This window comes from Gopherus evgoodei, chromosome 9 (assembly GCF_007399415.2).
Source record: "Gopherus evgoodei ecotype Sinaloan lineage chromosome 9, rGopEvg1_v1.p, whole genome shotgun sequence".
In the NCBI taxonomy this organism is placed as follows: Eukaryota; Metazoa; Chordata; order Testudines; family Testudinidae; genus Gopherus; species Gopherus evgoodei.
The window spans coordinates 5,585,802-5,597,037 of NC_044330.1; the positions used below are offsets into that span (position 1 = coordinate 5,585,802).

General features: G+C 48.8%; 1 protein-coding gene across 4 annotated transcripts; it reads right to left on the minus strand.

Annotated features, from left to right (window-relative positions):
* Positions 1–1,713: 1,713 nt before the first annotated feature.
* LOC115657682 (receptor-transporting protein 1-like) lies at positions 1,714–9,333 on the minus strand. 4 transcript variants are annotated; one of them, XM_030575769.1, is made up of 4 exons: positions 9,059–9,333; positions 5,972–6,111; positions 3,498–3,567; positions 1,714–2,541 (listed from the first exon to the last, which is right to left on the minus strand). In XM_030575769.1, the coding sequence occupies exons 1-4, from the start codon at positions 9,217–9,219 to the stop codon at positions 2,427–2,429; spliced, it is 486 nt and encodes a 161-aa protein (XP_030431629.1). In that variant the 5' UTR covers positions 9,220–9,333; the 3' UTR covers positions 1,714–2,426. The 4 variants fall into 4 exon arrangements, 3 of the variants coding, with proteins under 3 accessions (XP_030431629.1, XP_030431630.1, XP_030431628.1); XR_004002030.1 differs by having other exon boundaries at positions 3,498–6,111; XM_030575770.1 differs by lacking the exon at positions 3,498–3,567.
* Between the last annotated feature and the right edge of the window lie 1,903 nt (positions 9,334–11,236).

Genomic DNA, 11,236 nt, shown 5'->3' on the forward strand with positions numbered 1-11,236 from the left:
ATCACCCAGCCAGAGTTGATGAATCGCTACTACAAGAAACGTTTCTCTCCTTTGATAGCTCTGCAGTTTATCACTGGTGCTGGACCCGGAGCCCATCTGGCCTCACTTCCCTCTGTTCATTAAATGCACAGAGGTGCTGTGCTGGGCTTTGGCCCCTCTGTGCTCACCCAGCAGCTGATCCTTGCAGCAGAGGGCTAGAAAACAGGGCGCAGAAGAGAAAAGAAAAAGCAATGACGGACGCCACCTTTGCTGGCACCTCTTGACCTGTGGGTGGCACAAGCCCTGTTCTGCAGCCAGAGGCTGGCTGATTCTGTGGAGAGCACAAGGCAGGCAGAGTCTGGCTGCTGCATCCAAGGACGAGGACAAGGTCACTCGGATGGCGCATGTCCACTCACTGACTCTGTGACCAACAAGGGGTCGGGCACCCGCAGCTGCACATGCCTTATGCACGGTGTGTACCACGGGCAGGCCCCTGTGTTCTGCCCACTGAACTCACTCAGTGGCAGCTTCCAGACCAGCTACAACAAGGACAAGTAAGGGAGAATGGGTCAGCGGTGCGTACCATGCAAAAACTGCCAGGGGGCACCCAGCTTGCCAGAGAAATATTGGCCCAGAGACACTGGGATACAGGGCACTACGGTGGGCTACTACAGACCTAGCCTCAGGAGGAGAATCTCAGTGTTCCCTTGCTTTCCCACCTTGCTGGCCTGGGGGGAATGGCCAGCTGCAGTAACTGATTCTTACACACACGCACACACGCACGCACACGCGCTGTAACTTGGCCATCACAGAGGAGCTAGGTAACAGCATGGATCTGCTGCAAAATTCAGCTCTGGAGCTCCACCTCCACCAAGAACTGAGACTAAATCCCAGCCTTTCTGTGCTACATCACATTACTGCTGCGTGCCTCAGTTTCTCCATCTGCAAAATGGAGGTAACAATGGTCCAGGAATGCTTGCCCTGTGCTCCAAAAATATAACTGCTCAATAATATTATTTAAACTCTGATCTAATGATTTCTCCTAATGCCTACTGGTCAGTAAGCCAGCTGTAGTACCTGAGACTGGAATGAATCCCTGGAGCTTTCCTTTCACTGATCAATTATTGTGTAAACTCAGTCAAGGAAGGAGAATGACTAAGGAAGATTTTTAAGCAGGACTTAGAACCAGGTTCTGATCTCATAGACACCAGGATAGATTCATAGAGTATCAGGGTTAGAAGTGATGCCAGGAGGTGATCTAGTCCAACCCCCTGTTCATAGCAGGACCAACCCCCAGACAGATTTTTGCCACAGCTTCTGAAATGGCCCCTCAAGGACTGAACTCAGAACTGGAAGTCTATCAGGCTAATGCTCAAAGAACTGAGCTATCCCTCCCCCACGTAATGATAGAGTTACTCAGATGAAGTCAGTGGCACAAAGATACTGCCCTAAAAATGCCTACAGACAGAGCAATTAAATTAGACAGAAAACCACTGTGAGGGTAGATTAGGTTGCCGCTGTTGCTGCTGAGTTCAGAATTGTATCATCTGTATTCCAGTTTGTGACGGGAACTGTCCAAACACGTAGCAAGAGCCAGGCCCTGTCCTGAAGAGCTTTCAGTCTAGCCAGACAAACAATGGGACAAAGCAATGATCTTCATCCTCCTTTCCCCAGAGAGAGTAAGTGACATGCCAGGGTCACACCAGGAGTCTGTGGCAGAGAAGCTACAACAGGTTTATTTTTAAAAAATCTCCTTTTTATTTGAAGAAACTTTTTTTTAGCAAATGAGGCCCAGTACGTTTCTATAGCATCGGTCCCAGGAATGCCATTGGGCACGGCGTGATTAGACTCGGGGCTGGTGCACAATGGAAACCAACTGTCAGTGTGTTTCTTTGGAACAGACAGGGCGTTCCCAATGGAGACAAGGAGCATCACAACTAGCGCTGGACAATGCTGTCATACCCCACACACATACACACACACACGCTCGCCTCAGAAGGGGGGAAGGGTTGCAGCACAAACCCCACGACATCGGAGCTGGAGCAAACCCCTGGGCGGTCTGCTTTGCCAGGGGACTGTGGAAGTCCCTCTCCTATTGACTGGAATGGAGCATCTCAGGCACAGCACCCAGCATTGTTCTGAGTGAGGGGGTCGGCCGTTCCTGGCCTCTGAAGCCGTTCAGTCCCAGACGTTGTTCCAGCAGCCAACCCCCTGGTATGGGGTGTGGGGCTTTCCTGGCCTTTCCCCGCCAGTGGGAATGAAGACTCGAGCGCAAATGGTGGGGTGTGGCGTTTGGTCACCACCTGTGCCTGGTGCAGCAAAGGCGGGGATGGAAGGTGAGAGTGGCTGAAATCAGCACCCGCTCCAAGCCCTTTCTTCCACTGAGGAACCCCAGGGAGGCTCCTAAAGTCAGAGGGGCCTCAGGTCAGAGCTCTTAGTGTGTCATTTCATTTCAGTCTCATCTGCACGTATATGAACAATGTGCCCGTGTGTGAGAGAGAGAGTGTGAGTGTGCATGTGTACCTGGACGGGCAGGAGCTGTCAGGAGACATCCAGTCACACCTGCAAAGGCAACAGGAAACACGTTATTCATGGAAACAAGGAACACAGCTGCTCCTCCCTAAAAAAAAAAGCTCAGAAAAGTCCCCACTGCCAACATGGGGCTGGCTTGTGCCCTCGGTCGCAGTGGAAGAGCTGAAATCATTGGCACCAGTGGCCTTTCATCAGGGGTTACTTTGGCCTGTTATGTTTCACTGGATGTGTATTTTCAAAGTTCAATAGCTAAGAAACAGTGTAAACAAACACAGGCCTGGTGGGAAGTCCCTGGCCACTTTTTAGCAGCCAAAAAGCCACTTTGGCTTGAAAGACAGAGCCACAAATGAATTCAACTTCGTTAGAACGCCCAGCGGTGTGCCCTGGGTTTAGTATAAAGCAAGCAGAATAATTAACTCTCAGTCACAGCAACTTATTTCTGAGGATCTAGCTATCTAATAGAGTTTTATAGTACTGCCCACCATCGCAGCAGCCAATCACTTTCCAAGTACCATCAATAGGAACAGCAAAGCCCAGAGTGGATTTTATGGCACTTCTCCCTTTGCAGGGTAAAAACCTCGGGTGGGGTTTACATTTGTTTAGATTTTATTAATTTCGATATGGCTTTAGTTTGGAGGGGTCGGTTAGGCAGAAGGGGCAAAACGAGATGAGAGGAGGAACATTCATTGCATTGCACTTCAACAGCACAGACCCCGACGGAGATTTAACCCAACCAGGCTTCTCTAGGCTACTTCTGCCCCTGAGTCAATCATTGCAGCCGAAAGGCAATAGGTGGTTAAAAATGTTGTCTGGGAGGAATCAAATCTCAGGCTAAGGGTGCAGGGCGCCATCTGCAGGCACAGGCTCAGTGCAACACTTCGGTTGATGCCTCTCTCTTCTGGGTTCAGGACAGAGATTCCCTTTCATACCCAGCCGAATGGGGGGGTAGGAATGGGGGCTTGCCGGGGAGGGGGCAGGAAACTCACCAGAAGAGCATGTTGTGGGAGCATTGCACAGTTGTACCAAGCAAGGCCACGCAGCAGCATCTCTGATTGCCTGTAGCAGGGAATGGTTACAAGTGAGGATTATCTGTGCCCACTTGATGTGTGTAACTCAAACACTTCCCTGAGGCAAGTCAGCGCTGCCCCTCGGCCACAAGAGCGAGATGGACAGAGCGGGAGCTTCGAAACATTAAGATTGCAACATCCTGAATTCCGGCAATGCCAGTACTAAGGTTGCCCGTGCAGCTTTAATTCAGCTCCCTTGTGCCTATGAATTCTGATAAGGTAATTTACATGATCGAGTGCCATATTTTCCCCAGGACCTCTGCTTCTTTCAGTGCACAAGACAGGTGGTTCTCGGGAATGACGCAGGGCTGAGAAGCGAATAAGGCTAGATAGCCCCTGCCTCATTTGGTGCAGAAGTTGGTACTGTAATGGGTGAACCTATGCCATGCCCCCACTCCCCAGCCAAGGGAGAGCAACCACTGAATCCAGGCTACAAAAGAATCCTTAGAATTGTGGGTAAATTGCCTGGTCAGCTGCTTCAGCCGCCTTTGGTTCATTATGAAATATACTGGAGACTGAATAATCAATGTCACTTGAGTTTATTAATATGGCCTAGAGCAAAGGGGGTAGGGATAACTCAGTGGTTTGAGCATTGGCCTACTAAACCCAGGGTTGTGAGCTCAATCCTTTAGGGGGCCATTTAGGGATCTATTACCAGCATAAAATGTAAGCATGCTAGTCAGTGTATATTAGTTAACAGGAACAACTCATTTCAAGGGCAAACCAAAGAGTTGCTTCACTGTTAACCACAACATTACACATGTGGCTTTGTAACTACCCAACCTGAATTAGGGCATTTAAAGAGACAGCAACTAAGCTTCCCCATCACCTTGGCTTTTTCAGTTACTTCCTTTTTTTTAGAGACACACAGTTATTGACGGGACAATTCATTTCCTGCACAAGGGGAAAAAAGGGTGACAAACACAAAAGGTAACTGACTACATCACAGCGAAGCAGTCGGTGTTATGAGTTGCATTAGGGATACATATGATTTTTGTAACAGTTGGATCCACGATTTTGGGCATGTTTACTCTAAAGAAGAGGAGGCTGAGGGAGGATGTGATAACTCTCTTCAACTACGTCCAAGGCAAGAGGACAGTGATCAACTATTCTCCATGTCCACCAAGGGTAGGACAACAAGCAATGGGCTTTGTTTGCAGCAATGGTGATTTAGGCTGGATATCAGAAAAAACTTCAGGGATAGCTAGGCAGTGGAACAGGTTACCAAGTGAGGCTGTGGAATCTCCATCGCTGAACGTGTTTGAAAGCAGGGGAGACAAACTTCTATCCGGGATGGTCTAGGTTTATTTTATCCTGCCTTGGCATGGTGGGTGGTGGACTAGATGACCTCTTGAGTTTCCCTCCAGCCTGACATTGCTATGATTCTCTTTTGAATTAGTTCATTTCCTTAGCCCATCTTTCCTCAAATAGTTCAGTTGTTAAATCCAGTTTCTCTCCTGTTGTTCAGTTTTCAATGTCAAATGCCTTAAAAAGCAGGAAGGTAACAGATAGAACCAGCTACATCAGTCATCACAAATCATATTCATTATTAAAGTAGCTTCTTTCTGGGTTCATGGATCCAACGTGTTGGTTATTGGATTTGCCAAATAGTCCAGACAAATAATTTCAGTCTCTGGGGCTGTTCACAAACTGTTCGTTTTAGCCATTCATTACTCCTGGTGTGTGGGTGGTGACCTAAGTCATGTGGTATCGTTTCTGCTCCTTGATTAGCCACCTGGAAGTTTTCAAACAGGAGAACAATAACTAGAGAAAAGCGAGGGATGACTGATGTAGTTCTGGTTGGAATTTTCCGACTCGGAATCATTCCCACCAGAATTCATGAAGTTTTGGGGGACTTTCGAAAATGTTGTTGAATCCCTAGCAATTATCTACACACTCAGGTAAAATAAGTAATACAAGCTCACCAGTCAGAGCAAACCAAACTAGCTGACTGTATTTGCAATTATTCATGAATCGGGGGGGGGGTTACCCCCAATATTTGAATAGCTTTATGTTCCAACTGCTCATACAAATAAAAATTAAAATGCAAATAATACAGAAAACACAGCAAAACTTGAAATCACAGGAACTCGTGTCCTGGGGTAAATCATGTGATGGTAGCCGAACTGGTGGCATTGTGTGTTTGGATGTCCCATGGTACAATGTGTCTTTGGGTCTTCCATAATACATTGTATGTTTGGGCCTCTGATGTATTCCCAACAGACAAGCCTCACAATGGTCACTCCGATGTGGTCCATAGTGCCGTCCTATCACTGTAACCTCAGATAACTGGGCCACATACTCTCCATAGCATTTCTCCCTAATGCTGATGACCAAGCTCTCCAAGACCCTCTGGACACTTTCCTCCTTGAAATTTGGCTCTTCTAACTTACCCTCGGAGCACTCATAACATTCTTGTCTAAAGACTCTCATCTTCACCCAACCTTTTCTCCTGTGCTGGTCCAGGTACATGTGGAACAGAATAACCACTTGAACTGATGACCAGAAATGCTGGCACCTTGAGCACTGGAAGCTAAAAAGAGGAAAGAGACATAGCATGCATAGGTGACCAGATGTCCCGATATTATCAGGACCATCTCAATAATAGAGGCTTTGTCTTATATAGGCAATTATTGCCTCCGCCACTCCAAAAAGAGTGTCTCCATGATTGGCAGCTCCAGTAGCTGCCTGTAGGTGTGGCTGGGCTGCTTGCCTGCAGACAGGAGAGGCTCCACTCCCGCTCCTGCCTCAGCTCAGTATGGGGTTTGTAGATCCCATTACAGTAACCAACCAGCAGTGCAGGCTAATTAAAGACATGGGGCCAACCCCAGATCCAGTGTAAGCAGGTGTAATGCTCACCATGCAGAGTCCACCACTGCCTTGCCTTATTTTAATGCATTTCAATGTAATTACAGATTCATAGATTCTAAGGCCAAAAGGGACCATTGTGATCATCGAGTCTGATCTCCTGCGTAACACAGGCCAGAGAACTGCCCTAAAATAATTCCTAGAGCAGAGCTTTTAGAAAAACATCCAGTCTTGATTTTAAAATGGCCACTGATGAAGAATCCACCATGACCCTTGGTAAGTTGTTCTAATGGTTAATTACTCTCACTGTTAAAAATTTACACCTTATTTCTAGCCTTAATTTCTCTAGCTTCAACTTCTAGCCATTAGGTCCTCTTAGACCTTTCTCTTCTAGATTGAAAGCCCATTATTCAATATTTGTTCCCCATGTAGATAGTTACAGACTGTCATCAAGTCACCTCTTAACCTTCACTTTGTTAAATAGCTGGAGCTCTTTCAGTCTACTGCTATAAGACATGGTTTCTAACCCTTTATTCATTCTCATGGCTCTTCTTTGAACCCTCTCCAATTTATCACCTTGCTTCTTGAATTATGGGCACCACAACCGGATGCAGGATTCCAGCAGCGCTTGCTCCAATGCCAAATTCAGAGCTAAAATAATCTCTCTGCTCCTACATGAGATTCTCCTGTTTATGCGTCCCTGGGTTGGATTAGCGCTTTTGGCCTCACATACAGCAGATTATTCACCACCCCTCCCAAACCTTTTTACAATGAGGTAAAACCAGAGTAGCACCTTGAATCAGGCACCATCGATGTCAGTCCAGCACCTTACAGCAGCACTAAATGTACCAGAGGCTTTCACAACAATACATGCCTTTGGGGCGGGATTGCCCTGACTACCAGCCAACTGGATAGCTATCTATCCATATTCATACTGTATCTCCTTGATGGCCGAATCCTCAGCTGGTGTAAACTGACCTAGCTCCAGGGCACCCAAAGGAACTACTCTGATTTACAGTAGCTGAGGATCAGGCTAGTCCCTACCTGTTCTGACACCGCACTGTGCCCCCGAAGTGGCCAGCAGCAGGTCCAGCTCCTAGGCGGGGGGCCACGGGGCTCCACACACTGCCCCCAGCCCACACACCAGCTCCGCACTCCCACTGGCCAGGAACTGGGAACAGCACCTGCGGGCGAAAGCTGCATGAAGCTGCTTGTGCGCCTCTGCCTAGGGGCCAGACCTGCTGCTGCCTGCTTCCGGGGCACAGCGTGGTCCGCGGTGCCAGGACAAGCAGGACTCCTGCCTCTGCACCCCAGCTGCGCCGCTGACCATGAGCCGCCCGATGTAAGACCATGCCCCAACCCACGCCCCAATCCCCTGCCCCCCCCACAAACCCAGAGACCCTTCCTGCACACCAAACCCCTCATCCCCAGCCCCACCCCAAAGCCTGCACCCCCAGCCCAGAGCCCTGACCCCCTCCTGAACCCCAACCCCTGCCCCAGCCCTGAGCCCCCTCAAACCCAGAGCCCCTCCTGCACCCCAAGCCCCTCATCCCCAGCCCAACCCTGCAGCCCTCACTGCTACATTCCAACCTTCTGCCCCAGCTCTGAGCCCTTCCCACATCCCAAACCCCTCATCCCCAGCTCCACTGGGTCACGGGCATCAACAATTTTCTTCAACTAGGTCACCAGAAAAAAAGTTTGAAAACCCCTGGCTCTTATCACTATAGTATCTGGACACCTCACAATCTTTAAAGCATTTATGCCCACAATACCCCTGTGAAGCAGGGCAGTTCTCTCACCCCCATTTTACAGATGGGAAACTGATGCACAGAGAGGCTAAGACCCAGATCATCAGATCTATTCAGCTAGGTGGGGACTTGAACCCAGATCCCCCAAACCTTATGATAGTGCCATAACTACTGAAGCATTAGAAGGAGCACCGCCTCACTAGGCCCTAGGGACAGTCCCTAATTTGTGCTAGGGCTTGCCGCACTTCTAGGCTGCCTTCAGAGCTGGGGGCCTGGCCAGCAGCCACCACTTTCCACCCGCCCAGCCAGTGCTTAATTTGTGCTGGGGCTTGCCGAGGTGGAAGCCCAGCACCACTTTCATTACAAATTAAACACTGGCTCAGGTTGCTGTCCAGGTGCCATCTCCATGTCCAACAACTTTCAAATAGCATAAGAGAGAGACTGTATAAAACTCAAACAAAAAACTAAACTTCTAAAACAAGAGGTGTAGCAGCAGCTTTTGCAGAAGCAGGGGGAGGGAGGGGCGTACGATGGCTGGAACAGAAAATGCCTCTAAAAAGGGGTTTCAGAGTAGCAGCCGTGTTAGTCTGTATCTGCAAAAAGAACAGGAGTACTTGTGGCACCTTAGAGACTAACACATTTATTAAAATAAATATTTATTAAAATAAATGTGTTAGTCTCTAAGGTGCCACAAGTACTCCTGTTCTTTTTTCTAAAAAAGAAGAAACATTTTTGAAAGTGAGGGATGCATTTAAAGGCATAATTAAAGCAATTGTATATATGCTACTACACCCCCGCACACACACACACACACACACTGCATCCCTCACTAAAAATAGATCATTTGTCGATGACTAAGGAGGTGGTGATATATGTGAAGTCCTAAAGTAATCTCCAGCTGCCCGATCAGCTGCTGCTTCTCACCTGGCAAATGAATGTTCTTGCAGTGATTGTTTCCAACCAGGTCCCAAGTCATTGTAATCAAGGTTCTGGTCCATCTTTAGGTCCCAGTGGTCTTGTGGCTTCACCTCCTCTATCTTCTCATAAAACATTTCTCTCCAAGAATCCATGTTCAGCTTCTTCATCCCTCCTGACTGTTCGTGAGGACACTCCAAAGTGTGCTGAGTTACAAATGGAGTTTCGATTGTTTACTTCCCACTTCTATCTCATCACCTGCTGAGCGGCAGGGTGGGGATTCGAGTTCCACAATCTGGTTCTCCAGTTTCTGCCTGGGGTATACGATAAGGACTGTATTTCCAAGATGGGTGAATGCCTCCAAACGATGTGTGTGAATAGTCACTCAAATAAAAAGCTGGACTGGCTTTGTTTTCCCCATTGGCATTCAGATTCAGCAGAGCCGCGGCCATGTGAACACTGAAACAGGCAGAGAAGAAAACGGGACAACTTCATCCCAGGGCCTAGGTTTTTTCCATGTCATTGTGTCAGCATGCAAATGTCATGACATCTGGAGAAAAGATGGGCTCCTTCATTGCCCATGGCTGCTACACTAGCATGACGTGGGACAGACCCATGGAAGCATGACCAGTCAACCAGTCCCTGGTCAAGAACTCCTCCATGAAAGTCTTTCTCCAGCACTCAGCCCTGCAGGACTGGGCCATTCTGTCACTTAGTCCTCCAGTTCTGAACTGCTGCTACTACTTTGTTCTGTGGTTGTTCTTCAGCATCTCCTTTTGCAATTCCTCCTCCTCCTCCCTCAATGGAATTACCTCCACTTACAACAGCTCTGCATCCCAACACCCACGTGTTGTATAGACCCCAGAGCACTAACTGGGCTGGTATCTCTTACTCCATCAAATCAAGATACTCCTTGCTAAAATTGGAAGGCATCGTGATCCCACCAACAGCCATCATGGTAGCTATTTCAAGAACTTACTCCTGGTCAAATTTAATCAGGCAGTTAACGCATTAAGAATACAGCCCTATGGACAGATATTGGGAATGACGTTTTCATGTGCTGGTGGGACACGATGGGACAGATACATGCTATACACAATGGGGACCCTTCACTTGTTCTCCAGTGGGTAGCTTAGCAGTTAATAGACCTCAGCGTGCTGTTAGGCCAATAGCTTTAGTTCCAGACTTTAGCTATTACGGTGTAGATGTGACATGGATTTATGGAGTCCCCACACCCCAGATCAGCAGCAGTGCTGTGAAGGCAAACCCTGCCACCGAACCATGATTGGCTAAAGGACAGGCACGCAGGAGAAGCATCTCCCCACACACCCAGCCTTGGCTGGCTAGAGACCTGCTAAGACATCCTTCCCCTACATCCCGCTGCCAGCTCTCCTCTGATTGGAGGGTGAGTGTGACAGTCGTCTGCCGCAGTGGGTTTGCCATTCCAGGCTGCAGGAGAGGGAGTGTGCTGGCTGGACAAAGCCAGCCCAACCAGAGCCTGATCTGGGATGGACGGCAGGGCAAGCCCAGGGTGCAGCCTGAGCATGTCGCCTCGTCACCCTGCACTGCACCCTAGCCCGGGACTGAGGCACTGATGCTGGAGGGGTCGTGAAGACTTTGAGTGTTAGATGGACGCAGAGCTTCCTCTTAGGCATCTGGGATTTCTGTGACACTCCCACTGTTCACAATGACCCGTGGTGCTGCCCCTGCTAATAAAGGTACTAGGATAGATCTGTGCACCAGGGCAAATGCTGGGTGAACTCCTGCCTCCCCAAAGGATGTAGGGTTCATACAACACCCCAGCAGGGAGGGAAGCTCCCCTGGTTCCCCTGATATTTCAATTTAAATGTGATGCTTTATTGAACTGATACAATAAGGACAAAATACCAAAGCCAAGTCTTGGTCTAGTAACGTGAAAAATACAGGGAGCAGGAAAAGGAACTGCTTTATCCAGTACAGGTCTTTATACGGTATTGCAGAGGCACTAAAATTCAGCAGGGGCCGTGTAGTGGGGTGATTACCCCGCTCCTGCCCTGAAGGGCTTAAAACAGCCCTGGGGGAAGGTTGTGGCTGGGAGCTGCTTTAGCTGGGCTGATTGGGAAGTGGCTGCAGCTGGGCCACCCCCCAGTCCGGCCACAGCTGGTCTCTGTAAAAGGCTGTGAGCGAGAGGCCCAGAAGAACTCTCTC

Coding starts and splice junctions, on each gene's coding strand:
- LOC115657682 (XM_030575768.1), bottom strand. CDS start 9,219: ATGAAGAAGCTGAACATGGATTCTTGGAGAGAAATGTTTTATGAGAAG. Junction 6,112..9,058: donor CAAGAACATTCATTTGCCAG/GTGAGAAGCAGC, acceptor TCCTCTTTTTAG/CTTCCAGTGCTCAAGGTGCC.